General features: G+C 52.9%; 7 protein-coding genes across 7 annotated transcripts; 4 read left to right on the forward strand and 3 right to left on the reverse strand.

Moving 5' to 3' along the window:
• Positions 1–2,692: 2,692 nt before the first annotated feature.
• Positions 2,693–4,095, reverse strand: HD553DRAFT_23335 (uncharacterized protein). Its single transcript, XM_046177309.1, has 4 exons — positions 3,571–4,095; positions 3,402–3,501; positions 3,203–3,334; positions 2,693–3,140 (listed from the first exon to the last, which is right to left on the reverse strand). Exons 1-4 carry the CDS (start codon positions 4,015–4,017, stop codon positions 2,854–2,856), a joined length of 966 nt encoding a protein of 321 aa, XP_046036803.1. The 5' UTR covers positions 4,018–4,095; the 3' UTR covers positions 2,693–2,853.
• Positions 4,096–4,193: 98 nt separating this feature from the next.
• On the reverse strand, positions 4,194–4,439 carry HD553DRAFT_260979 (uncharacterized protein; the record flags this gene model as incomplete). Its single annotated transcript, XM_046177411.1, has 2 exons — positions 4,194–4,245; positions 4,330–4,439. Coding segments are annotated over 2 exons (162 nt in total), but the record flags the coding sequence as incomplete, so codon positions are not given.
• Positions 4,440–8,685: 4,246 nt separating this feature from the next.
• Positions 8,686–11,978, forward strand: HD553DRAFT_355024 (uncharacterized protein; the record flags this gene model as incomplete). Its single annotated transcript, XM_046183813.1, has 10 exons — positions 8,686–8,904; positions 8,966–9,303; positions 9,370–9,392; positions 9,539–9,633; positions 9,836–9,912; positions 9,977–10,036; positions 10,114–10,421; positions 10,495–10,619; positions 10,694–11,246; positions 11,552–11,978. The coding sequence occupies 10 exons, from the start codon at positions 8,686–8,688 to the stop codon at positions 11,959–11,961; spliced, it is 2,208 nt and encodes a 735-aa protein (XP_046036805.1). The 3' UTR covers positions 11,962–11,978.
• A 1,533-nt stretch (positions 11,979–13,511) lies between these two features.
• On the forward strand, positions 13,512–15,379 carry HD553DRAFT_310764 (Serine/threonine-protein phosphatase alpha-1 isoform). Its single transcript, XM_046179870.1, has 12 exons — positions 13,512–13,668; positions 13,722–13,775; positions 13,837–13,879; positions 13,944–13,965; positions 14,024–14,065; positions 14,121–14,252; positions 14,312–14,378; positions 14,523–14,598; positions 14,660–14,813; positions 14,879–14,935; positions 15,003–15,060; positions 15,128–15,379. The coding sequence occupies exons 1-12, from the start codon at positions 13,572–13,574 to the stop codon at positions 15,181–15,183; spliced, it is 858 nt and encodes a 285-aa protein (XP_046036806.1). The 5' UTR covers positions 13,512–13,571; the 3' UTR covers positions 15,184–15,379.
• A 519-nt stretch (positions 15,380–15,898) lies between these two features.
• Positions 15,899–19,033, forward strand: HD553DRAFT_23600 (uncharacterized protein). The gene is made up of 3 exons (XM_046177312.1): positions 15,899–18,586; positions 18,651–18,804; positions 18,883–19,033. The coding sequence occupies exons 1-3, from the start codon at positions 15,994–15,996 to the stop codon at positions 18,920–18,922; spliced, it is 2,787 nt and encodes a 928-aa protein (XP_046036807.1). The 5' UTR covers positions 15,899–15,993; the 3' UTR covers positions 18,923–19,033.
• A 1,167-nt stretch (positions 19,034–20,200) lies between these two features.
• HD553DRAFT_310768 (nuclear transport factor 2) lies at positions 20,201–21,409 on the forward strand. The gene is made up of 9 exons (XM_046179871.1): positions 20,201–20,308; positions 20,389–20,487; positions 20,562–20,568; positions 20,632–20,693; positions 20,753–20,824; positions 20,893–21,042; positions 21,113–21,131; positions 21,211–21,223; positions 21,294–21,409. The coding sequence occupies exons 2-9, from the start codon at positions 20,458–20,460 to the stop codon at positions 21,316–21,318; spliced, it is 378 nt and encodes a 125-aa protein (XP_046036808.1). The 5' UTR covers positions 20,201–20,308; positions 20,389–20,457; the 3' UTR covers positions 21,319–21,409.
• A 732-nt stretch (positions 21,410–22,141) lies between these two features.
• HD553DRAFT_341829 (putative Gly-X carboxypeptidase) lies at positions 22,142–24,875 on the reverse strand (the record flags this gene model as incomplete). The annotated part of the gene is made up of 13 exons (XM_046182674.1): positions 22,142–22,266; positions 22,331–22,390; positions 22,457–22,472; positions 22,538–22,823; positions 22,888–22,912; positions 22,983–23,264; positions 23,332–23,375; positions 23,444–23,607; positions 23,678–23,785; positions 23,887–24,103; positions 24,221–24,318; positions 24,424–24,486; positions 24,585–24,875. 13 exons carry the CDS (start codon positions 24,873–24,875, stop codon positions 22,142–22,144), a joined length of 1,779 nt encoding a protein of 592 aa, XP_046036809.1.
• Positions 24,876–26,623: the final 1,748 nt, after the last annotated feature.

The following is a 26,623-nucleotide window of genomic DNA, read 5'->3' on the forward strand; positions in this document are numbered from 1 at the left end:
ATCATCGTCGTGATCGGAGTGAACCATCCCATCGTCGTGGTCATCCGGGGACAGGACCAGTCGAGGTGTAGACGTAGAGGAAGAGCCATGTGACGGTCGGGAGGGCGATGAGGATGGAATGACGAGCGGTGAAGAGGAAGTCATGGTCGTTTCCCAGGGTTAGAGGTGTACGGACCCGCGTAGGAGGGCGCGGGAGAGCGAAGGGTGTATACAAGTTTATGTCAGTTCGTGTTCTTGGTTGTTGCAACGTCGGATAGTTGAGATTATGAGGCTAGGACTAGAAAATGTCAAGAGGATGATCGACGGGTAGCGGGTAGACTAAGAAGCAGGTGTAGGCAGAATGCAAGAGTCACTTTGCAGGGGATGGGCTAAGGGTAAGATGATCGGATCGATCGATCTTATAAGTTTATAAGACCCTTTATCGCTATCGCAACGATCACGATCTTTTCGATGTGCGTTTCGATCTCCGCCAGTCTTTGTAGGTCCTGGACAAGCTTTCGATCATCCATCCCGTGGACGTCGTCTCTGATCTCTCTGCGATCTCTGCACAGCATCGGCCTCATAGCTCCTCGTCATTCTCGTGCCCGCTGACGAAAGCAGTAGTAAACCGTCGAAATGCCTTTCTCGCCAGGTGCCTTCGGGTCGACATGAGGCTCAAGGTTTCGAGTACGAAACGATCGATGAACGTTCAATTTAAACCCCTTTAACACGTATCCGTCGTGTCCGTCGCGAGCCTCTCTCTCTCTCTCTCCTTCTGGCGCCGTCGATCAGATTCGATCTGATGATGGGAGGAGAGGATCCTCGTTTTTCCATCGGTGGCTGTGATCGTCGTCGAAACATCACCCCCCCCCTTTCTGCGCATCGTGGCTTGATCTACCCTTCTATGGTCCGTAAATGAAATGGATCATCGCTTGATCTTTGTCCCTCGTCTACCGCCTGTGAGCTGTGTGCTCGGAGGATTGTTGACCTCGTGTTCACGTCGGTCATCGCTAAACGACGATCCCCAGAGGGTTTGAAACTGTATCATCGCATTCGCTTCCCAATCTGCCTTCCCGTTTCAATCGTCACTCGTGTTTTCTCGGTGAAACATCCCATGGGTGTGAATCATTCCTCTTAAAGACGACATGGACCGGCCCGGTTACGAACCGGACAAAGACGCCCGTCGACGATCAAAATGCTCTGATCGATTTCTCGTTTCATCACGATCCACCTGAGATTCCTTTTGTGTCTCTGACTCTCGCTTCCATCAGGAAGATTGCGGCCGAACGACGTCTTCCCACATCTCCCTTGATAGAGTTTTGAGGTTTTCGTAGCGAAGATAACGGTCCGGCCGGTACGGAGCTCATCCGTTTCGGACGTTTCAAACACACACGCATACACCCCGCCCTACACGATCGAGATCAGGCGAAACAAAGAAGAGATGGATGTACTGACCGTAGCTGAAACCGCGAATCTCCCCTTCTTGTTCTAACCCGCCACGCCCGAAACCTTCAGCGAGGGGGTACGGCGTTTCACTTTCAGCCCCCTTTTGTAAGTTTAGGAGACAATTGTCCGAGGTCGGTGGAGTCTCTTTCGTTTCAAGTAGAAGCCTGTGGATATTCTTCAGAGAGGGTTGTGATGACGAACGACGCTCGGATTAGGTGCGGGTTGTGGCGTGGATCAAAAGAGGTGTGGTGGATTATCGAGAGCAAGGGGTATAACGACTATTATGATGAATGCCGACACGAGATCCTCGCAACTGATGGGATGGTGACCAGTACGAGAAGAGACCCGTGTATCCTCTTTCGTCCTGGCAATCGAAGCAAAATGGGAAGAGGTATAACAGGCCGTTCGCTGGTTGATTGCAGCGAGAAAGCTTTGCTGATCATATGCTTTGCTGATCATATCATCACACCGTGCCATGTTGTGCGTCCGAGAATGATCGACAAGGATGACTGGTCTGTTGTGGGGAGGAGACAGGGAACCTCGTGTGGGTGGGTGCGAAATGAAGACGTGCGACAGACTAGCGCTCATCCCGTTCGACGATGTGCATGAATACCGAGAGGAGGATCGAGGTGGGAATCCGGGTATCGGAACGAGTCATGAAGTGGAGGGTGGCGTTGCCATGTGCGTGTCGTGACCCGGGGGGAAATATCCAGCACGACTCCTCGCTACTCGACGGCCTGGGCCTGTTAACCCGAAGGACAACGCTCGTATACGGAGGAAAGACCAGCGCGTCAAGGCCGAGGCGGACTGGAGCGTTCCTCCTCGTCAACTCCGCAAGACATCCTGGTCGGTCCAAACATCTGCTTCCAGCCATTGATACCTGCTACCCGATCTACGATCTGCGAGTGTTTCTGGGCAGATCGAGTCAAGGTACATAGGGAACACGGAAGTTGCTTGAGGAAACAAAATGATCACCAACGATCGTTCTCGTAGAGCTCTAAATATGCGAAGAGAGCGAACGGTGACCTAGCATTCGACCCAAAATCTGCGTTCAGACTCGATCGCGTTCAGCATGTGGCGTACCCATTGATCGTCCGCCGATCCCGAGCTCCAGGGTCTGACGATCGACCGAAACGGAACCGCGGGCGAGGGGCAGCGATGAAGGCCGAAGATGCAAGATGCGTTCCCTTTTCAGGCACCGGATCACAAAGCTTCAACGACGCCTTTCCGCGCCAGTGTCAGGTCCCAACGACGGCGTGTTTGCAAGGTGCAAGATTCGTAACGATTCATGTTTGGTACAACATCGTGGTACTTGCGACCCCGGCATGTCACAACTCGCAAGATTATCTACTCAAAACTAGAACGCGGAAGTGGCAACGCAAACAAAACCTAGAGACCAAATCGAAGGGGTGAAAGAGGAAATGGGCATCACGAGACTACTAGGCTACTGTTGATTGGTATCGCCCGAATTGATACCCATGCCGTTGTCGCGATTTTCAGGGAATGGGAAGCTCGCTCTCGTCCAGCGTTGAGCAGGTCGAATAGAACTGGCGGATCCGTTGGCAAAGTTCGCTTGTTGTTGTTGATGGTGGTGTTGCTGTGATACGCTCGCCCGATGTGAGATGCTCTTGCGCAGATCGGTAGAGTCTTCCATCGAGTCTGGAGCTCGGTAAACACTGCTTCCAGCGGGAGGGAATGGGAAGGATGGACGGTGCCTACGAAAACGTCGACGTGATTAGCAAAGATTCGTGATGATGACTGACGGTGCGATGCTCACCACCTTGGCGTCGAGTTCCAAGCATCTGAACCGGGTCCGTTGTTGGTGCTGGCCTCCAAAGATTCTCGCGAAGACTTGTCGAACGGCATGGCAAACGATGGAGAGCTAGCTGACGCCGATTTCGGGGCAGTACTGGCGGGTACGCTGACGTAGGAGTCCAGCGCCTGATCCATCCCGCCCGAGCCATTCTCGTGCCCACCGTTGAAAGCGCCCTCAAAGTACCCGTCGCGCGACATCCGTTTGATCGTCGTATTGGGCTGTCCTGGCAGCTGGACAGTCTGCTCGATCATGCCATCGGCCTGTAAGACCATCACGGGCGGTCCATGAGTCCGCTTGTGATGGTTGCCATCGGTGAGAGGCATGCTCACGGATGCGGAGCGGGTGCCCAAGTCATTGCGTTCTAGGCTAGGGCTCGAGGTGGTGTGCAGACGAGCGTCGAGACTGTACCGCCCAGGCAATTTCGTGTTGGTCGTCGATGACACGGGATCTGACATTGTATTCGCGGTAATCGCTGGATCGAGTTGTCCAGGAAAGGTGGCCGACCCCGGAGTAGGCACCCGGTCGAGCGGCCGAGCTGGAGGTGCGCCATACCCTATCGATCCGACCGGCGGTCTTGTCGAGGCCGGCGATGTGTTGGCAGACATGTTGGTAGGAGGCATGGGTTGTCTAAACTGAGGGTGCATGCTGTACCCGTTGTTGTACGCGCCAAAGGCTTCATCGTCGGGTGTCACGACCATCGGTCCACCGCCATAGCTCGGCGTGCGGAGCATCGTCGGATGGTTTGCGTACGCATGCTGGGGTGGCGGTTGATGCATGTGATGGTGCTGCGGCAAGGAAGGCGGCGTCGAATTGGATGGAGAAGCTGATGACGTCTTGCTACCTTGGTACGCAGCTGTAACGGTGTCGTATACATTAGCTAAATGAATATCATGTTCGAGTGACGTTGAGGAAACCCACGATTAGCCATATTGACGTTCGGGTCGTCGCTTGCCTTGCATCCCTTGACCAGCCAATGTCGACGCAGAGCGTCTTTTCGAGAGAATCTAAGGCAGGTGGAAAAGTCGCCGTCCATAAGTGTCGGCCAAAAACCCATATTTCTATACCTGCAGCCACTTCCGAGGACTCACTGCTTGCCACACTTTTCGCACGCAAACGGTTTCACGGCCAGATGGATCCTCTTGTGCCGCTTCAAATCATGGTTCCGGTTAAAACTCTGCACACACTCGTCGCACTTGAAAGGACGCTCGCTCAACGGGGTACCTCTCCCGCCGACCATCTGAGCCGCATTGTGAGGCATGATCTGGCCGTTGGCACCGATGACGAGGACTCCTGGAGTGTTCCCGGTGGAGTTCGGGGTCGGGTGCGGGGCGGGATAGCCCCCGGTGGGTCCCGAACCGACGAACGACGGGCTGGCCAGAGTACCCGGAGCGCCTGGACCTCGGTAGTGTTGTTGAGGTGGGTAAGGTTGATAGCTAGAGGCATGATGATGCTGCATGGGGGGTGGGTAACCGGGAGGCATGTGCGTGTAACCCGGATAATGATGAGAATGCGATCCCGGCGGGTACATGGGCACCGCAGGGGAAGAGTACGCGTGAGGGAACGGTGGAGGTTGTTGAGCGCTGCTCGACTCGCCCGCGCCCTGTCCATACCCATAAGAGTAGGCCCGAGAATAGTTTTGCCCCTGCCCCGTGGTCGATCCTGGAGCACCCTGATGAGGATGGGAAGGGTACGTAGCAGGCGAACTCGACGTCATGGGGTCTTGAGAAGGCAAGACTGGTAGACTCGCAGAATGCGCCAGAGGAGCAGGTCGAGCAGGCGGACGATCGGATCCTGGGTAACGCATCGATTCGTCCGTGGTGATAGAGGCAGCCTGTTGAGCCGGAGGAGGCTGGGGGGAACTCGTCGCGCTCATCGAAGCCTGGTTGTACCCCGCACTCGCGCTGACCGGGTATTGGCTGGCTCGCCTTTCCAGTCTCTGAGCATAATGACCGGCGTAAGGGGATGCAGCCTCGTTCCCCGGCCCTATAGACGATCCAGGAGCCTGCAAGGTGGATGAATTGCTAATCGAGCGAAGGTTCAACGGCGCGGGTTTCGTGTGCGTCCGTGTGGGTCCGGTAAGAGGTTCTCGTTGTTCACCACCACCACCACCAAGACCGGCGTTGTCGCCCGTCGCTGTCAAGGATGGGTCGATGGCGACGTGAGAGTGAAAGGTGCCCGTCGTCGTCGTCGGTGAGACCTCGGTCGAGCGGGGATGATTCGAAGAGGGCAGTAGACTTAGGGATTGTCGATGTGCGTTGCTCTATGGCGAGGCGAGGTGGACAGATAAGCACGTTAGGTTCAACGACCGGTACAGCCTCGGAACAACTTGAAAGAGGACTGAAATACTCACTTGATCCACTTCCATCCTACCACCATTATCCGCTTGACCATCCAGCTCTCCTCGCCTTCGACCCGGGCTACCGGATTGAGGGTAGTTCCCCGCTGCCGCGAGTTGTCGCTCAGCGTGTTGGTCCATAGGGTCCAGTTTCTCTGACCGAGGTGTGGGGGTAGGTGGAGTCAAGCTAGGAGTCGCTGAAGGATTCGACATCGATATGTGTCTTGTCAACGATGGTAAATGAAGCTCGGCCAGTTTCCGGGTTGTGGTATGTGGATGTTCCTGGCTGTAACCCCCTTGGCATGTATATATCGCAGGGAGGTTTGACGAGAGAGATCAATCCTGGGTGATCGATCACGAGGTTGTGCTGCAGCTACTTTGTGCGATTCAGCCGTCGACGATTGATGAATAAGACGATCTGTACTTGATACTTGGTGATCCTGCGATCTATGGTCGAGGCCGGTGTCCCTCGGGGGTCGTCGTCAAAGATTATGATCGATGTTCGGTCGCGTTCCCTCGTTTTGTGGCTTTTTCCTACTGGCTACTAGGTCGAGATACCGGAATCGCGGGTCGCGTCGATTAGAGCGAGATGGGTAGAGCGAGGTGAAGCAGCAGCTACCTCGTTCGAACGCTCCGGCGATACTCGTCAGGGATCTGTATGTGGTGGATGTGGATGTCGTGACGACTGTGGTGTGTTAGCTGGGTAGGCAGGTAGGCAGGTAGGTTGTCAATCGTCAATCGCTGGATCGCTGGTCGAAAAGGTTTGTGTTGCAGGGAATCGGAATTTCTAGGCGCGTGCCATTTTTCTTAGATACGTGCCATTGCGGGGTAGAGGGTGGAAATAATTATTGCGTAATACTTGCTCCGGCGGAGCAAACATTTCTAGTTTTCTCACGCGTGTTGTTTCCCGGTAAATATCTCTAAGTCGCGCTGCCCCCGCCAAACATCCTATTCATGCTATTCACTACATGACCGACAACACACCCAATTCCACTATGTCATCTATTAGCTCAAGTGATACTCCCTCTGAAGATTTCGAGATACTTCCCGCGGCGGAACAAGGCCCTCGTCAGGCGACCCCTCTTGTCAGCGTCTTCCAAAGTCTCTTCGACCATCCAGGAGAGGAAGATTCCGCCGTAGTCTTTTCTCGCTTACAAGACGCCGCTAGAACAAATGGATTTGCCGTCCGGCGGGAAGGTGTCAAAACAAACTGCTTCTATGTTCTGTGTGTGCAAAGTGGGGAACATAGGGATGACCAACCATATATCCCGGCGGCAGGAAGAATAAGGAAAAATTCCGGCGCGACCACTAAAAAGACAGGTTGCACCTGGAAGCTGTACGTCGCCAGGACTAAAAGAACGAAAAATCTCTGGAAAGTTTCCCCTCGTGGTGATCTGGAGCATAACCACCCTCTGGTCGGGTCGGCGTACGCTTTCCCTCACCATCGCCGATTGACTCAAGCGGAGAAAGATGCCGCTGTGGTATCGATCAACAATAATGTTCCGGCGCCAGCAATCGTCGAAGAACTTCAACAGAAAGCTTACGCTGAGGGAAGGGAGACTTATGTGTCACCTCGGGAAATTTATAACTTGAAACACCAAATTAAATCGGTCGCCCTTCAAGGACGCACTCCTGCCGACGCTATTATTCGGGAACTAAAGAAGAAAGGAATCCCCCACCGCTATCGTTCAAACTTGATGGGCGAATTGCAATCATTGTTTTTTACTTCTCCCATGGCTATTGTTCTCGCGAAACTTTACGGCTACGTTTTTATTATCGACGCGACCTACTCCAGCAACAAATATCAAATGCCGCTGATGCATATCGTCAGCATGTCTCCGACGAACAAAACCTTCACTGTCGGCCTGGCTTTCTTAGACGGCGAAACGACGGCGGAATATATCTGGGGATTGCAATCGCTGGGAGATTTGATGGGAAATTTGCCGACGGGAGTCGTTATTACCGACCAATGCGATGCCCTAAGGAACGCTCTCAATATCGTATACCCACAGTGGCGTCAGCAGCTGTGTGTCTGGCACATCGGAGAGAATCTGAATAAAAATTTCAGACCACTTCTGCCGCAGAAGGATTTCCTGCGGGTAAAGTCGGCCGCTTTTACACTGCGTTGCCAGAAGAACGCAGACACCTATGAGGAGCTTCGCGAACACTTCAATGAAGCGTTCTTAAACGACGAGAAAACTTCCGCCGCTTGGCTATACGTTACCAACCTGCATGACGCAGAGGGGGAATTTTTCCTTGCGCACCGACTTACGGAGGTGCTAAATTTCGGGGAATTTACTACGTCGCGAGGAGAATCTCTGCACAGAGCCATCAAGAACTCTATCCAGGGGGCAACTTCGGATCTTTTCTCCGCCGTACACGCATGTATCTTGCACATGCGTACCACTCACCGGTCGATCTTCAAGGAGCATGCGACTGATGCTGTAGACCGCATCAAAGAACACCCGATGTGCATGGCGACGGTGAGTTTCTGAGGGAATTTTCCGCCGGAGAAAACTAAAATATATTCTTGTTCGTCAAAACTCAGCTTCAATCGGTTGTGGCGAAACGGGCTCAGCGAATTATGTTCAGGGGAGCCTATCGTTTGTATCAAGCCGCCGCAGAAAATCAGGCGCCATTGAACCCTTGTTCAGGGTCGATGAAGTGCAATATGGGACTGCTCTGCCAGCACGATTTCGCCAGAATTCTCGCGGCGGATAACCCCCACCCACTTCTTAACCCCGCCGAGATTCATGCCTTCTGGCATTTGCATCAGCAAAACAGCCTGCAGGCAAAGGCGGACGAGGTGGCGGAGGAATATGTTGAAAGATATTCTTCGGAGGGATCTTTCTTCATGTATTACCCGGAGGGAGATGAAGTACGGGCTTCTGTTCCTCAGCCGAACCGGGGCGCGGTTCCCCAGAACGAGTACTTGAGTGAGCGCTCCGCCGCCAATATTCGAGAGATGTCTCCCGACGCTGCGATTATACAGGAGCCACTGCATCGCCCTGCGTTCGTGAAAGCACAAGAGAAGAAAGACAAGGCGAAAAAACGAAAGCTCGGGGAGATACTCAATGGTATTGGTCCGGTGGAAGATATCGTGGGAAATATGACGTCGACAAATCGCCTGGAGACAGGAAATGAAACAGTCAACCGGCGAATGGACGCGGCGGAGAAAAAATCTAAGCAAAAGAAGGGTTCTTGCGGGTTTTGCAAAGGTACCGACCATAACGTCAAGACGTGCCCTGACTACAAGAAGGCCCAAGCGGCGGCAATTCTCGCCGCACAACGTACCAGGGCGGCAGAGTTGGCAGCATCTACCGGGAGAGTTGCCCCTTTGACTGGCACCCAGAATATTATGCCGTCTCAACTCTCCCCATTTTCTTCAGCTGCGCCAACTTTTCCTCGCGAATTCCTCTCGCAGGATTTCCCAGGAAATTTTCCGGCGCCAAGTCTTCCTCACGACTTTCCAGCGCAATCCTTCCCAGCTTACTACCCTACGGCGCAGGCCTCTTCCTCGTCTACACAACTGCCGCCTCCTCAATCTTGGGCGAGACCTCCGCCAGGTGGCTACTCCCACTCTTCCCCCGGAGTATATCGCCCGGAATATTCCCAGGTCACAGTTACTTCCTCATGGATCGCGCCGTCTTCCCAAAACGGCTATTACCCCTATTCAAGACAATAGGCTCAAAGGACCTTTTGAAACATTACGTCGCTTACGCGCGCGGTGAAACATGTCGCGCGTTTTATCGCTTCTTTCTATTGTACTGACGATCTACGTCTGTTCCTGTAGTAGCAGTGTTATTGTCGTTTACAGTAAGTGCTAGTATACCTCTAACACCGACAAAGACCGCCGTCAGCTGACGACGTTCATGTTCTTTGATGATCGACGCGCAGGAACGTTTCATGTTAAAGGACTTTTTTTCTTTTGTTCTCTGTCGCATATCGCGCGCGACAAACAGCTCGAAGTGGTAATAGTAGGATATCGGGTCCGATATCTGACGCAGGAACAAAGAAGACGAGTACTAACTCGGTAGAAGAACAAAAGAAGGCTGACGTCAGTCTTCTTTACGATGTCAAGACTCGCCCGAATCGGTTCTCGAGAAGGCTCACGTCAGTCTGAATACGACGTCAAGACTCGCCCGAATTACTTCTCGAGAAGCATATATATCTCGACGATTCTCGATTCCCCCCCCCCCTCTCGAACTTACTCTCTACTCTCTTCTTTCAAACTTAGCGAAATAAACACTCCGTACTAGTACCTTCTCCAGAAGACCTCCGCCGTCAACAACAACAGCAACAACAACAACAACAACAACAACAACATGCCTCGAATGTAAGTACAACGTCTTCTTTTTTTTGCTCCGACGTGGTATTTATCTAGAATTATTCCCACGTAGTCCTGGTACCGTTGGAGCTGGAGCTCCCCAGAAGAGGGCCGCCGACGACCACGTCGTATAGTAAGTTTGATGAACGCGGGAAGATATCTGAGAAAGTTTTCCGGCGCTGAATTTCTCTCGCTATATTCCTGCGTTAGCCCACTTCCCGACTCTCACTCCGACATCCCCCCGGCCGATTTTGAGGTCAAGAATATTATCGAGTGCGCGCGAGAGTTCGGGAACACCGACCTCTACATCTTCGACCCCCGGAAGGCTACGCTGGCGCATTGGTGGGCGGATATGGCGGAGGATCAAAAGCGGTGGACGAAAACGCCGGCGAGTAAACGCAAAGATTTTCCGACGCCGAAAATCGGGAAAGATTGGAAGGCGATTCGTTGTTCGACCGGGGCGTATTTGATTCCCCCAACCGGGAAGAAGTTAGCCGAGATTAATTTGGATCTCGAGCGTAAGTTATTCTCCGCAGCAATATTTCTTTCTTATCTTTTCCCTTACATTTTTATCTCTCGTTCTCACAACAGTCCAGAAGATGCTCATCAAAGAGGAGGCCCGACCGTTCCTGCCTGAAGACCCGCCGGAGGATTTCCTAGAACTCTGCGAGCCGGGTCGAACGGGGATAGACGAGCCGGCGATCAACGGATGGCTGGTGAGTTCTTTTTATCTTTCTTCATGTTCTCTCGTTTTTCTTTCCGGCGGAAGACTTATCTCGCGTTTCTTCAGGCCAAGTATCGCGGCGGCTGGCGAGTCGCCTGTACTCATTGCGATACGAAGTACGCCGACGTCGGCAAGGGGCACCGGGACTTTCGCGCTCGAGACGGTTTCCGACAATTCGAGCTCAAGATTTCCGCCGACGCCGAATCTAAGTGGAAGGATCCCCTCGCCTTCACTTGCAGTTACGGCGACCTCGTCCTTTGCCGCGCGGCAATTCCCCTCGCCAAATCTTCGGCGTTCTCTTCCTGCGGCAGGTGCAAGTCTCTCGGCGACACCTGCACCGACCCCGGTGGCGATGCGAAAGACGACTGGGACTTCGACCTCAAGGACGACTCGCAGTCTGCGATCTTGCGCGTCGCCAAATATATCCGGGGATTTTACCTCGGACATTACGAGCTCAAGCACGAGAAGCTCTCCGCCGCAAAGGAAGCCTTCGAAGTTCTCCGCGACGCTTGTTGCCACGACTTCCAGTTGCCGGCGATCGATGGGGTCGTACAAGAACACGGCGCCGATCCCTCGGAGGAAGTCGTGAGAATTTTGACGGCGGCGATTGACGGGATGAGTAAGGCGAAGCCGAGGGGCAGCAGGAACGCCTAAGATATATTTTTTTCTTCTCATTATTTACTCTCGACTTTACGTTTCATATAATACTTGTATTAATTCTTGAGCTCGAATACGATTTATTTACGCGTCATAATATTTCTTGATAAACTTTCCGGCGGAAACCTTCGGGCAAACTACAGCGACGCTATTTCCACCCTTACCCCACACCAAATGGCACGTATCTAAGAAAAATGGCACGCGCCTAACAATTCCGGCAGGGAATCGAACTCTCGCTCGCTGCTGGCGTTTCTTTGGCTTGAAAAGCGTCGTCAAGGGGGCGGGGCGCACGCGGAACCACATGGAAAGAAGAAACTCGGCTCAATGCGGCCAGGACCTGCAAGGCGGCAGAGCCCAGAGAGAGACACTCGACGAACGCCACTTTCCCCCCTGGTCTCTGTCGTGTCGTCACCCACGTTTTCCCTCATCCCATCCCGTCCCCTCCTCTCGCGCTCGAACCCGGGCAGATAACTCGGTTCACACGCGTTCGCCTCCGCCATCCGCCGTCGCCCCCCTTTTCTGCGCGCTACCGATTCAGGGCATCCGGTCGTCGAGATCGAAGTGCCATCATCACGTTTGCTTCCGAAACAGACGAGGACAAGTCGATGTGTTTCACGACAGTCACAACCGATACACTGAACACCGACCTCTTGCTTCGAGCTTCATCGCAATGCTAGTAGCTGCCACAATACATCCTTTCTAAAGTGTGATTGTTGCCTGGATGGTACAGCTTACACACGCACCAAAGAACTACCTCTGCGCCTGCGTCGTAAAAGATCGACAAAATTCGGTTGATCAGTAAACTGAATAATAACGTCGACTTTGCCTTTAGTCGATCGCACACAGATAGAGGTACTGTCATCCTTTCTACATACATGCAAACAAGAGAAAGGCAAGAAGACACTTTTGTTCGTAGATGCCTGAGAAGGGGAATATAGATTTGTTGCAAAACTGACCGGAAGTCCGTACCCCGGTCGATCATCCTCAAAACCCGGTCTGTTTAATCGATGGCTGCATATTGGATACATACAGGGTTACCGGATCCATGGATCCCTGGAGGGCGGCTTACTGGAGATGATACACAGCCTCGAGTGTCGCAGTTGACTTTACAGCTCCGACAAGCCCTATTTCCTATTTTGTGCTATGTGATGAACGCGCACTATTGTAGACTTGCCTTCATACAGTACACTCTGGCGTATCCCGGATTTACCGAGAATCAAAGGGTCTTCAGATGTGCTCGCCAATTCAGAAGGATGCCCAGAATGACATCCTCTCTATCTCACACAAACGATCTTTTACCTTGGAGTGCTTAGAGGCCATCGCGCTAGACACGGCTTATTCTGCCTAAGAGCGATCTACAGAACCAGAGTTACGATACTCCACCATTTATCTCGCCTCAGATTGTGCCCGAATTGCAGGCACAACGGTATAAAACCGACGGCGAGCCAAAACTCCGGCGGGCTGGAGCAGGAGCGGTTTACCTGTCTACCAATCTCTTTCGTCAACTTTCGGAAGATCCTCCTGTACCACATGATCGCGCACAGAGGATATGGCCTAAGTAGCTGTCAAAACAATCGCCGCAAGAACATCGTCCAACCAGATCCTGCCAAAAATCAAAGCAGGCGAAACTCATAGCATGTGTTGGTTGTGCTAGCTGAGGAACCTTGTTTGGCCCGTTAAGAAAAGAGGATCGTTGCGGGCATGAGGGTACCGCTCTAGTACGACCTGAGCCACTTGTTGAGCCGCCCCTCACTTATCGCCACTCTGCTATCGAGTTAGGATCGGAATCGTCCCCGTGGCAGTTGAGGGTGAAAGGGGGCATGTGGCGACGCGTTTCATGATATTTGAACCCGTATGAAAGGGAAAGGATTAGCACATATAATCTGATGACATAGAGCCAGAGGTCTACTGTCTCTGTTGTCGTGATGTTAGGCGGATCGTCAACATTTTTAATACTTATATCTTACAATGCCTCCTACACCGTCCTTGCGAGCTCACGATGACTATCATCTCGAGCCGATTTTCCATCGCTACGATGTGGATGCCATCTTAGCCAAACTACTCGCCGGTAAGCCGACTACGTGCCATTTCGGGACGTGTTTGACAGAAGTGTTGAATGTATTCAATATCCTAGTACGAGGCGGCCCGACCGACGTTTCCGTCATGCTGACTTTCGAAGAGATCAAATATCTCTGCTTAGCAGCGCGGTGAGTTGCGCTACCGGACTAGCGCGTCTCTAACGTCAAACTCAAGCTTCGACCCGTGTGCGCATCGTAGCGAAGTTTTTATGTCTCAACCGACCTTGGTAGAGGTCGAAGCTCCTATCAAGATATGTGGAGATATACATGGCCGATACTACGACCTATTGCGTGTCTTCGAATTCTGTAGGTCCCGTATTGCAGATTCCGCATCGAGTTTTTGCTGAAATTTGATATAGCGGGATTTCCACCTGAGTCCAACTATTTGTTCTTGGGCGATTACGTCGATCGGGGTAAGCTTTCCAGAGAGACAGACTTATAACAGTGTCTGACATGAGCGTCTGCCTCGGACAGGTCGACACAACATCGAGGTCGCGGCTTTGATGTTCGCGTACAAGTGAGTTTGTTTCATGTTGCGACCAACGCGAGGCGATGATTAAGGACCATTCGGGCGTCCACAGAATCAAGTACCCAGAAAATTTCGTAAGTCACGTAGTAGTTGAACGGCTATCTCAGTTCTCTAATTAGAGAACTGAAATAGTTCCCCTTAAGAGGTAACCACGAGAGCGCCGGTGTCAATCCTGTCAGTTTTCCTTAAATTCTGTCGGTACAAGTTAATTCTGACGCGATATCCCCAGAAATATGGTTTTTTGGACGAGTGCAAACGTCGATACAACATGAAGGTGTGGAAGCTCTTCTCTGATACATTTAACTGCTTGCCAGTGGCAGGACTGGTCAGCGATCGCATCTTGTGTATGCATGGAGGAATCGTAAGCAGTTTGCAGTCATTGGGGGCGACAGACAGCTACAGCTGATCCCTGAATTTCAGAGTCCCGATTTGCACAGTCTCGAGGATATCCGAAGGATTGTCAGACCTACCGAGATACCTGATAACGGTTCGTCACTTTTGTCTTGTTGGCGAAAGTACTATTCGCGCGTTTCAATGGACGAAACACATTGATAGCGAGCTACTCGCGCGGGTTTCGTCCAAGCGCGGACATAGCTGTACATGCTGCTGATGCAAGTTGAATGTGGATCAGGTCTTCTCTGCGACCTACTCTGGAGCGATCCCGCAAAGGACCAGATCGGCTGGGGACCCAGTGAGCGCGGGGCTGGGTGGGTCCAGCTAAGATTCTGAAATGTGTTGCAGTCTCTTACCTTTCCTCTGACCCGCCAGTTATGCTTTCGGGCCCGACATCGTCTCCAAATTTCTGCAGAAGTTTGATCTTGATCTCATTGCCAGGGCCCACCAAGTTGTCGTCGATGGCTACGAGTTCTTTGCGAATCGACAACTGGTCACGCTTTTCACTGCGCCGAATTACTGTTCAGCGGTAATGTTCAACGGCAATGGTTTTACTATAACGTGGATGCTGATCTCTCGCAATATCTTCAACAGCAAGATAACGCAGCAGGTGTAATGACAGTAGATGAAAATCTGTTGTGTAGCTTTGCTGTAAGTTACTCTTCACAACCAAGCGGTACCAGCGATGCTGATGACAACGGCTCTTCTCGTCTGGTAGATCCTAAAACCGGATGACGAGAACTACCAATTCCATAGGTTCGGCAACAACATATCAGGTAGGTCGCATTGCAGGTCGGACTGGCAATATCACAGACTACTCATTCTGAGCGCGAATTCCCAAAGGTCGGAAAGCGCCTATCAAGCCACCGCGAGCCAGAAACACCCGGATCGCAGCTTGATAGCAGGCAGGAGCAGCGCAACGGAGATCGCTACCCATCTCTAATAGTCGCCATTGGGATTGCGATCCCAAATTGTTGTCTACCCTTCGAGCTCCAGCCTACTTGTAAGGGACAGTCTATCACAAAGCTCGTACATGTACAGAGTCAGTCCATCATCATCGTCTGTATTATTCTTTAATGCATGTCCGTCCCAGCGAGCTCGTATTGGGGTCGAGGTGGATGCCGAGTGCCGGCCAAAAAGGGGAATTGAATTTGCTTCCGCGTTCAACGATCGACCATATCCGGCGGACGGACGACGTTTGGGAATTTGTGGGAAGTCGTCGTCGAAAGCTGTTGCACTAATTGCACTGCACTTGCGCAACACACGGACACGCATCCATTCCAAGATAGCAAGTCGAACGACTGGTGGTGTTCTCATTGTCGATGGCGTCTTCGTGATACATCGCCCTTGATCCGCCTGTACCCGATAGACAAAGCACCTCTCGCTGCGGAACCGAAGAACAAAGACGTTTGCAACTATTCCAGGAGAAGAGAACAAACGGTTATTACGATCTGGCGTTTCAAACTGTATGTCAGCTATATGCTAGATGATAACTTGGCCGATGTAAAGATACACTAGCTCATGCTCAATATGAATGAAGGATTCAAGACGGACAGACGGCCAAAGTCGCCCATCTGCGTCATTGCGAGTCCCATACCGAGCCCCCTTACAATCGGCACCTCGAAATCCCCTTTGATAAATACGTTCGGATGACCAAAACCTAGAAGACCTCACACCTACATTTGGATACGATCGGTTATGGTATCACCATGTCTCCGATTCGGAAATTAAGCCTTGCGTATCGATCGCCTACCACGGCCAACTTTGCTTCACCCACTGGGCCCCAGCCGCCGTTACCGTCCACAAGGGGCAGCATGCAAGTGGAACCGTTGCCTGGCGATAGGAAGTCGCCTACCACTCAAACATTGCCGGCTAGGCCTCCTTTGTCTCCACGACGAGCCGAGGATTCGAACACGTTCGAGACGCCCAAACGGAAAGAGTCACTAAGGGATCGCAGAGCGAGGCACCGAACGGCTCAGTCGCAGCGCTCTTCGTATGACGCTCTCAATGGCACTCAACCTGGCTCGCCCACCGCGAATGCTTCGTTGCCGATACCACCTGTCACCACGATCATTCCCCCTCCCATCGACCTAGCCATCCCGCACCTGCCCAACGACAATATACCCATCATAGCCACATCCTCGACATCGGACCCGGCTTCTGCCGAGACCTCGACGAATCCTATGATCATGTCCGGCAGATCCATGCCAACAACGATGGATGCCAGGAAGCTGACCCGGATAGCTCAGGCCATGGGTCTGGTCAGTACCGGTCCGTCGTCGTCGATGCACGACAGACGTCCCCGTTCGAAGCGGACATCCGTAGGCGATCACTCTTTACCTCGTCGCAGGCCGTCGGTGAACGGAGCGTTCCCCAGTCCAGCAAGGTCCGGGTTCTCCGCCGCTTCTTCGAATCGTACTGGACGAGCACATGGAGCAGGCCGAGCTGCCGATCTGGGAGGACGAGGTCATCTTGTGCAGATAGTACCTCCGGACCACCTTTTCGTCCCATCGGGATTCAGCCCGACACTCAACCTGGAGGACATTGAGCAGAAGCCGGGCTCTTCGAGTACGCTTTCGTCGGATGAGAAGGAACTGCGACGTTGGCGTAGAGGAAGGCTGCTGCCATTGCGGGGTACGATGGATGGGATGATCAAGGACGTGGTCAGGGAATGGGGATTGCCTAGCGGGATCGGGATGACGCTCTACCTCGTCAACGAGGAGGAAAAGGCCGTTGCGAGTTCAGAGGAGGATGAATCGGGGCAAGAGTACGAAGGCGGGATGAAGTGCTCGCCCGAAGCGTGGAAGATCCTCTGGGCCGACCTCTTCAACCCGATCAACGTCAGGCTACCGTCGTCTAGATTCCCGTCACCTAGGGGCCAGGCGATACCGGTCCGGAACGGCAGCCTCTCTGTGGTCAGAGCGGATAGCAGAGAAGACTTGGCAGATGATCTCAACGCCAACCCCTTCCGAGCGAGCGCCAACAATAGAAGCCTGTTCGAAGGTTTTCTAACGCCCGCTAGTGCGAGGTCGTTCCAGTTATTCAATTCGGATACGGGCAACTCGCCAGGAAAACGTAGCTCTCTGGCTCCATCGGCTTCCGCCTCGCAGACCAACTCTCCGCCCCGCAAAGTACGCAAAGATTCCAATTGGACGGACGATCAGACCAGTCCCACCTTCGAATACGCGCCGCGGTCCTTGTTTCAGTCATCGAAACGGCCAAGTCGGATTGTCGGCAAGATCGAGTTTGACTTCGATCGGGATCGTGCCAAGTGGTACGAAGTTTGGAGGGAACGTAGGCAACAAGCTGCTGAGATTCCTCGGAAAGGAGGATTGAGGCCGCTTAGGCTCGGCGTGGAAGACCAAGAACTCGATAGTGGAGATCAAGAGGCGGCGGTGGGAACGAGAGAGCTCGAACAGCACAAGTCGATAGAGCTAGAGCAGGCCGAGCCGAAAGAGCAGTTGGAAGAGGTCAAGCAGGATGAGCCGGAAGATGCCAAACGGGAGGGGTCCGAAGAATTCAAGCAGGAAGAGCCGGAACAGCTGCAGCGGCACGAGCTGACAGAACCGAAACAGATTGTACAGGATGAGACGGGACAGGATGAAGTGAAGGAGCTGGACCCGGTTGAGCCTGATCATCTGACGCAGACTGCGACGACATTGGCTTCAGTAACCGCAGAGACCTCGCCTGAGACACCAGAGGAAAGCGCTTCGGAATATAGCGCCGAGCAGAGCCCTGAAGGATACGCTCAACTTGACGACGAGTCCCTCGAGGAAGAAGTTGCCTCCGAATCTAACGCAGGCAACCTATCACCCGATGATGACGAGGAGGAATTCGCTATCCTACGTGCAGACCGTCTCACCAACGAGAAGACCGAGTTCGGTTTCGATGATATCGGCAGTAACGCGATTCTTGATGACAAGATACCGGACGCCAAATTGGCTGGAGATTCCGAAGAACAAGACACGGAACCTCTGTCTGATGTGCAAGAAGTCGCAATGTTGATTGCTGAGCGTCAACAAGCTAGTGCTGCCAATACTCCCCTGCTCAACGTCCCAGATGAGCAAGGTCAAGGTCTCGCTAGTCCTATCAACCTACCTTCTCCACAGACTGCCAGTACTGGTCCCGTGGTCAACACGCCCACGCTATCTTTCACTCCAGCGCAAGACCGCAAGCTCTCGATAGAGATCCCTGAAGCTACCACGCCAGCCATGTTCGGGCTCGGAATGGGTCTAGACATGGCATATGATAAGCGAGGTAGCTCGCTGGTGATGAGCGATCAACTTGATTTGCTCGAGCGAGGTGAGTCTAGCATCTTTGAGACATAGTTCCTAGCACTGCTGAAGAAACTTCCTGCCCGTTCTAGCTATGAAAGATCTGTCGCCTCGCGAGATCCGCATGTCCGTCTTTGGTCCATCTTCCACCAATCAACCGGCAACTAAACCTGCAGGACAGCCTCGACAAGTCGAGGATATCTCTCCCAAGACGATGGATATCGCGACTATGGAAGGAGAAACAGGGTGAGTCGAAACCTTCCAGAGTTCTGTGAACGACCTGAGCTGACCTCGTAATGTAGCTTGGAATCTGTCCCTGCACAGACACCCGGCACGTCCCCGGCCATGCCTAACGGCATCTTGACCGCAAAGCAGCAAAAGTACACGCCACGCAGTATACCTGACGGAACGGCTCCAGTTTCCATTTCCCCCGAAACCATGGCTCGCATGGAGTACGAGCATGTCCCGAAGCAGCCCAACTTGTCTGCGGAAGGGGGATGGCGACCACAAAGACCAGCTAGACCTCCTTCGCCGCGGCTAGACCAGTTTGCTGCACCGTCCCCTCCTGTCGTCCTCCGCGACCTCTCACGGCAGGAACAAGAGTTCGTGATGCCACCCAGGGCGACAGAAGGCATGTCTCCTGATTTGGGTGACGGCCGACCACGATCCAATAGCGGCAAGGGCAAGTCCCTGTTCAACAATGGTCCATTGAACAAACTCTTTCAGAGGAAGACGAGCGACAGGAGCGATCATGACGATGTCGGGTTGACCGTCACGCATATTAGCGGACCCATCATGATCCCCGACGGCAACGAGTCCATGGTGCGCCCCGTCTTGCCGATGTTCTCGCCCACTCCGAGCCAGGACGAATTCGGCGTCCTGCATAACTCGAACAACGGTTCCGCGCAAACAGCTCAGTCGACGTCGGGGAAATCGCCAAAGACTCCTGGTTTCGGTCGACGGTTATTCAAGGGACCATTCGGCTCTCATGGTCGATCGGTCAGCTCACCAAAGATCACGCCTGCCATAGGCAACGGTCAACCTTCGAGTGCCAAACCTGCGCGGATACCGGGAAGCACTGGCCGTTCTCCCTCGAACCCACTACCTCAGCGTGGTCGCACGTCCTCAGCTCCGACGATCGAGTCGGCCGAAGCGACCTCGATGCGCGTGGATGCTACCACCCCTCGTTCGCCAAGCACGAGCGATGCCACCCCGGTCTCACCCGGAACCACGATCAAGCGTAAACCCGTCCCACGTAAAGAAGAGGACGCCTTTCTACCCACATCGCAATCCACCATGAGCCTGGCCTCGGTCTTGATGGACGATGTCCCGCGAAACGCCAAGAACCGCAAGGCGTCCGGTCATACCATGCAGGATTTGATACTGGTCAAGAGCAGGATTGATCCAGCGACCATCGGTGCTCCTACTAAGCCTGTCATTGTTGAAGGGCAGAGCAAAGAGGCAAGCCAGTTCTTTTCATAGCATTCGCCCCCCCGCCCCCCAGTTGTATCCATATAGCACATTCTTCCAAGATGCCATTTCGCCGCCAACCCCGATCAAGTCGGACGTGCTCCGTTCAACCGCTCAAAGTCAGTGGGGGTAGGGCGTGCCTCGTGCTCTTGTGGTTCAACGTATGGAAGATCGGCGGATCGCTTGACTGTGAACTTGTGCTGACTATTGAGCTACTGAAGAGGATGGGGGGAATCGAAAGGTTCGGACCCGAAGATCTGATTGTTGTTGATTTGATTATGTAAGCGCGATCCTCCCTTCCTCCCTCCTCCTTCTTCCCAACTGAGATTCAAGGGGTCAAGTTGATATCCGTTGTGACAGCTTAGCTTACACTGATCTCGAACTCTTCGAGCATATCCTGATCATATACATCGCATCGTCTTGCCCATCATGGCCGACATTCAAGCTATCGCGGAGCAGGTAGGTCGGCTTTCAACGCTCATGGATTACAGGAGTAGATCGCTCACCCCGACTTGGTATGAACATGCATTTAGTTCACCAGTAGGTGTCGATGTCTGTTTGGATACATATTATGAACCCGACACTCATAGCTACATTCCGCAGACTACTACTACCAGACCTTTGACCAGAGCGGCAAGGATCGATCTTCGCTCACCCCTCTTTACGTGGGTGCATGGCGGCCAACGGATCAATGACCGCAAGCTGACGATGGTTACTTCGTCAGAGGGAGAACTCGATGCTCAGCTGGGAGGGGGAGCAGATCATGGGTAACACGGCTATCATCGCCAAGCTCAACGTGCGTATCTCATACTGGCATACCGTGTCGAAGTCCCGGTGCTTAAATCTATTTCTCCGTTTCCATAGTCCCTTCCTTTCGAGAAGGTTCAGCACAAGGTCACCACTTCCGACGCTCAGCCTTCGTCGGCTACCGTCGCCTCGCTCATCGTCCTCGTGACCGGACAGCTGATCGTCGACGACTCGCCGCAACCCATGCCTTACAGTCAGACCTTCCAGGTGAGCTACATCAAATGTCTGGATAATCTCGCTTGTTCAGATTGCTGACGCCTCTGATCTCACTTTACAGCTTGTTCCCGATGAGAACGGTGAGCTATCTGTGGATAACGTATACATGACTGGTCCTGATGCGTTTCGTCCTTTTCTTTGTCTGTGCTACGTTTACAGGCGGTTACTACGTGTGAGTCGAGCGCAGGGGCAGATTACAGCTTGCTCGGGACTATCGCTGACCTGGTCTTATTTCGCTGTAGCCAAAACGACGTTTTCCGATTGTGAGTATCGCGCAGCACTGCGAGGGTTACGCCCCCTTGCATCATTGATTCTAACCACTGTTATCTGTGCAGGGTTTACGGTTAAGCTTGTTACGCGGATTTAGGAGCAAGTTCTGCAGACCGAGACTCGAAGGGCAAGGAATGGATCGAATGTAGTATGCGTTCTTGTTTACCGGGATAACGATCGTGATTTTTGGTTACCCTCAAATTCGACTTTAAATGCTATTGGATTGGTCACCCCGGTGATTCGCTGGTTACCATCGACAAGAGGGGCGGGAACGAAAATCTAGAAGTCGCTCTCTAGGCTTGCAGCGGCAACCTTTCCCTACGCTTCATCCAAGCTGTCTTTCAGGAATTTCGTGAGACCCTCAGTGGATGTTTCATGGGCTCAAAGATCTTTCGGACCAAAGATGCGGAATTGTTTGTCAACATCATCAAAGTCACCCTCAAGGAAGACGATATCATCCCCTTACGAACGGCGGTCGAGGTTGGCTGGCGGTTGTAACCTCTGTGCTGATTCTTCGTCTCTCTCGACATGTATTTCTGACGGAATTCCCATCCAGTCAAATGCCCCACAAGGTGTTCCGTCTTGACAGACCTCATACCAGCGCATGTCGTTGAAAATGACCTTGATCAACTGTTTGTATTTGTCCGAGAACAACTTAGTAGTAGCCACGCTGCTGCTCATAGCTCCTCCGTCCCCCGCCTCGCCCTCCCCTACGACACATACGGTCCTTCAGCTCCTTCTCATCGACAGACATTCCTTGCTACATTTCTTCCATCACGATTCGACTCTTTGGTATGCGACGAGCGCCGCTCGCTCCGCTCTATTCCTCTTGTCCTTGCCTCCATCCTTGAGTGTTTTGCAACAACTGGTAGAAAAACTTGATGGTCGACAAGTGGCCCCGGATCGACATTCGCTCGTCGACGGTGTGAGGGTTCTTGAAGTCAGCTACGAGCATGTGATGTGTAAGCGGCAAGACGTCAGGTGAGGATAAAGCGGACGTAAGACTGACCGATAGCGGCCGGAGCGAATCGGTAGAGGTTCTGGGTGACATTCCAGTAGGCCCGAGTATCTGTTGAAACAGCAAAAAGCGGGTAAGCTCGACGTGATAAAGTCAATCGTTTTTTGGATGACATACCGGTGTTGGCGAACATCTACACGATGGGATATCAGATGTCATTCAGTACGATCTCAAACTTGTGTTTCGATGAAGACTCACCGCCGAGGGAGCCACGACAACGTCATCCCCAAAGATCTTCTTGATGGTAGCACCCATCAACTGGAAGCTCTCCCCGTCGCTAGGGGTGATGGGGGCAGGCTCGAGACCAGCCGGGTTCTCGTTCCCGACCTCGAGCCTCATCTTGCCACGGTAAGGACCCTTGCTTTTGCGGTGCTTGCAAGCCTTTTGCGTTTGGTTGAAGGCTACAAACTCGAGGTCGTATTTGTGTGCGACCGAGAGGAGCGTCTCGGTGACTTTCGCCTTGGTCTCGGCGACCGACGATGTGCTGCGAGGGATTCAAGTGGTGAGACGGAGAATTTATACACCGACTGATGCGTCTCCCTACTCACAAGTCGATACGGTAGTTGACGGTAGCTGCAACGAGTAAAGTAGTCATCATCAGTCAGGCATCCGGTTGACAACACTCTCACTAAACAACACGTACCTTCGGCCTCTTCGGGCAGGGCATTAACCTTGACCCCACCCTTGATCAGGTCCACAGCCTGAGTAGTTCCCAAAAAGGCCCTCTGTTGAGGATCCTTGCTCAGACCAGCTGCCAACTTTTTCCACTTGCTAGGCGTTTTGATGCTCTTGCGCAGGTCTTTCGGGAGGTCCGGAGCGTAGTCGGCGAGACAGGTTAGGTACTTGAGGTAGGGAGAGGCGGAAGTGAGGGCGGTTGGGAAAGGGTGGGATTCGAGCTTGTTGATGGCTTGGGCCAGGAGACCAACTGGGGCAGACAATAGGGTCAGCCCGCGGAGATTTTGAGGGACACCGACCGGCGCAACTCGACTCACTTCCTGTGTGCTCAGGGGGTACCGAGGAATGCCCACCAGCGGTCCTGGAACACCATATCGCATACATCAGCCCACCTTCTTCCTGTGATTGTGTAGAACCCGCACAACTCACTCGATGCTGACGACCAGGTCGACATTCCCCTTTTCAGCCATTCCCAGACTGGCGAACGTCTTCCCGTACGCGACGTCCACCCCGCCGAACCCTTCATCGACGAGAAAGGCGATGGAGTGTTTCCCGTACTTTTCTTGGATCGCTCGCGAGAGGTAGTTGGCGCCCTGGAACGACAGGTCCTTCAGTCCGGTCACTCGGAAGCGACGCAACTACAGAGAACAACCTAGTACTGACTCGTTTACCGCCGATCTCTTCGTCGAACCCGAAAGAAATCAAGATGGTACGTTCGGGTTGGAACCCTTCTTCAATGAGCTTGTCCAGGGCGGACATGATCCCCATGAGCTGTCGGGACGCGAAACGAGAAACGAGACGAGAAGTGAAAGACAACGGGTTAGCCTTCGCGAAGAAGGTTGAGAAGAAAATAGATCGGACCTGGTACTGACCTGGTTCTTACAATCCGCAGCCCCCCTCCCCCAAACCCACTCATCATCGACAACCCCTTCAAATGGCGGATGAGTCCACTGACCCAATGTACCCGGGTTGACAGGGACGACATCTTCATGAGCCATCAGTACGATGGGCTGCAGAGAGGGGTTGGTGCCGGTCCAGGTATAGAGGTGGGCATGGGTGTTGACGTGGGTATGGGTGAGGGTGTCGTAGCTGTAGTTTGCGGATTAGGGGCGAAGAAAGAGTTGTTTTTTTGGCGTCAATGACGAGCAGAGACGGACAAGCAGAATGCTTGGACGGAATCGGTAACAAGATCACGATGGAACTCACACTCGAGGATATTCGGCTTGAAGGAACTGGGCAAACTTGTAATGGTCGTCCCATCGCTTATCTTCCCCGATCGGGCCCATGTCATCGTACGAGACGGCCTACATTGGCGTTGCGATCATGAACAATTGTAAGGGGTGAAGAGAGTTTAAGAAATTCAGATTGGCTGTTCCTGCTCGTCAATAAAAGGTCAAAGGGGAAATTACGGGAACTCGGACGGATCGAGATAGCCTGCCGATGACCAGGTCGGTATAGTTGTCAGGTACGTTCTGCGGTACGAGGTATTGAGACGATTCGATCGGAACATCAGTAATCGAGATCTAAACGACAGCCTCGACACGAGATCGAACGAGAGACAGCAACGTACCCAGCCATCCCCCTTTCCAAGAGCCTTGGGTTGAGAAGGACATTTCGCCTGACTCTCCTTGCCGTGCCCATGCCCGTGATGATGACCATAGTCCTCGGTGGCCAACTTAAGAGCGTGCCCGCCGAATCCTACTACAAAGTAGATGAGGACTCCGGCTAGGATGATGAGTCGGAGGCGGGACGTGTGCTTGGGTCGAGACTGAGGTTGAGGCTGGGGTTGTTCGTTCTCCTCCGGGGCTTCGACCTCGGCGAGGGGGAGAGGGTATTTCTCGTCGGTATACGGTGCGGACATTATCATGACTCGATTGTTATACTTGCTGTGTATATTATGAAGTGACGATGTAGCTTTGCAGTGACACCTCGAACGAAGAGACTGAGAAGTATCCAAGTCGCTTTCTAGATCGAGGTTCGACCCCAACTACGTGCACGTCTCATTCGTCACATCCATCGGTCAAACCCGAAAACGAGCTAGTGCGATAAAGAGCTAGAGATGACATCGACCCATACTCTTTATCCCATAACGTACATCGCACAACTATGAACCTCTATTCTCTCCCCCAAACGTCCTCCGTGCTTTGTCCTAGGCGTTGTTGACTCCAAACTCGGAATCTGCGGCTTTGATCGCTCGAGGACTAGGTCAGGTGGACAGGGAACCAAGGATCAGAAACTTGCCCGATCTAGCGCGTACTAGTGAGCTCGGACTTACAGCCAGTTCTTCCTCCAAGACTAAAGTGATCACATCCAGCACAAGCAGGCAGAGAATCATAATCAATTCAAGGGATCCGAAACGAAGTCGAAATCCAGTCCACATCGTCGAAAACCCAACTCACATCTCTCAACTTGACAGGATCCACGCCCAACTTTTCCGCTACGACCTTCAGTTCGTCTGCATTGATCAGCGTCAAAGCGTGTTTGACGACATCCGCAGCCATGATGATATTCGTTGCACCCGCCTTTCCAGCACCGCCTCTTCCCCCACCGCCGGCTTTTTTCGCCGGGGACATCTTGGAAGGGGAAGAAGAGCCGGTGACTTCGGATTTGACGCTAGGAGCGGTGGTGCGTTTCTTGGGAGTAGATTTGGACTTCGAAGGGGAGACGGGGATCTTCTTCTGAGGGGTGGGAGAGTCTGGGAGTGAGGGGGAAGATTGGTGAGAGGCCGTACCTATAGGTTCATCGTAAAGCGAAGTATAGTGAGCTTCTCGATACGAGGCTTCTCCTAAGGTATAGTTTGCCTATGTGGGATTTGATGAGCTTACCTTCGGGAGTAGGCTTGACGTCTTGTTCATTTTCCGAAGACATGGTTCCTGCTACTTCTCGTATTGACTTAATCGCGCTGGCTGTCAATCTTCTCTAGGTGAAGTAGACCGTATGGATTGAGAATGCAAGATATCGTTGAGACGGGTCGAAGTGGAAAGATAATCCAGATCGAGCTTCTCAGCTTCTTATACCCACCTTCCTCTTGTTCATCGTCTCACGATACTTTGCTCTTCTCAATGTCGAACCAGGATCTGGGATGGATCATGGCAAACGGCTCATCACCCCAGCTCCAGCTTCCATTGTCCACAATTGCGATGGCAACAAGCTGGCAGAGGAAGCAGCATCGAAGTAGGACTCAGCGACGGAGCGATGATCCGATCTAGAAACGATCGGCGCGTCGATCCCTCTTGTTGCCGACTCGAAGCTCAAAAGCAAAAGGCAGGGAGGCTACAGGAAGGAAGGAAGGGGCCGAGGAAAGGAGCCAGGGGGGGGACAACACGGTAGAAGGAGTCTCTTCTGAGATGATCACCGGGCTACCGAGAGATGGTGAGCTCAAGGGGAAGGACGATGTCCTTGTCTGGACAAGGGATTCTCATAGCAGTCGAGGATGAAACGCGCGCGATCGATAGGTCTTTCTTTCTCGAGCTAGGTAAATGTCAATGGTCAGGAAGGAGGCGTTGTGGTAAAAGTCATAAGGAGCACAATGAAGTCACAAAGCAATCTGTCGAGACGATCAGCAACCTCGTTGAACCCATCACACTCGTTAATGAATCATGTCGTTAC

Source organism: Filobasidium floriforme (assembly GCF_021052385.1).
Source record: "Filobasidium floriforme strain CBS 6241 chromosome Unknown HD553scaffold_10, whole genome shotgun sequence".
Lineage (NCBI taxonomy): Eukaryota > Fungi > Basidiomycota > Tremellomycetes > Filobasidiales > Filobasidiaceae > Filobasidium > Filobasidium floriforme.

Bases quoted from the DNA above. Each gene is read 5' to 3' on its own strand.
- HD553DRAFT_23335 (XM_046177309.1), bottom strand. From the start codon at position 4,017: ATGCATCAACCGCCACCCCAGCATGCGTACGCAAACCATCCGACGATG. The intron at 3,502-3,570 runs GTGAGCATGCCT...ATGGTCTTACAG, and splicing joins TGGGCACCCGCTCCGCATCC to GCCGATGGCATGATCGAGCA. The intron at 3,335-3,401 runs GTGGGCACGAGA...CGTACCCGCCAG, and splicing joins CTTTGAGGGCGCTTTCAACG to TACTGCCCCGAAATCGGCGT.
- HD553DRAFT_310764 (XM_046179870.1), top strand. From the start codon at position 13,572: ATGTCTCAACCGACCTTGGTAGAGGTCGAAGCTCCTATCAAGATATGT. The intron at 13,669-13,721 runs GTAGGTCCCGTA...AATTTGATATAG, and splicing joins ATTGCGTGTCTTCGAATTCT to CGGGATTTCCACCTGAGTCC. The intron at 14,599-14,659 runs GTGGGTCCAGCT...CTGACCCGCCAG, and splicing joins CCCAGTGAGCGCGGGGCTGG to TTATGCTTTCGGGCCCGACA.
- HD553DRAFT_23600 (XM_046177312.1), top strand. From the start codon at position 15,994: ATGTCTCCGATTCGGAAATTAAGCCTTGCGTATCGATCGCCTACCACG. The intron at 18,587-18,650 runs GTGAGTCTAGCA...TGCCCGTTCTAG, and splicing joins ACTTGATTTGCTCGAGCGAG to CTATGAAAGATCTGTCGCCT. The intron at 18,805-18,882 runs GTGAGTCGAAAC...GTCCCTGCACAG, and splicing joins ACTATGGAAGGAGAAACAGG to ACACCCGGCACGTCCCCGGC.
- HD553DRAFT_310768 (XM_046179871.1), top strand. From the start codon at position 20,458: ATGGCCGACATTCAAGCTATCGCGGAGCAG. The intron at 20,694-20,752 runs GTGGGTGCATGG...TTACTTCGTCAG, and splicing joins CTTCGCTCACCCCTCTTTAC to AGGGAGAACTCGATGCTCAG. The intron at 20,825-20,892 runs GTGCGTATCTCA...CCGTTTCCATAG, and splicing joins CTATCATCGCCAAGCTCAAC to TCCCTTCCTTTCGAGAAGGT.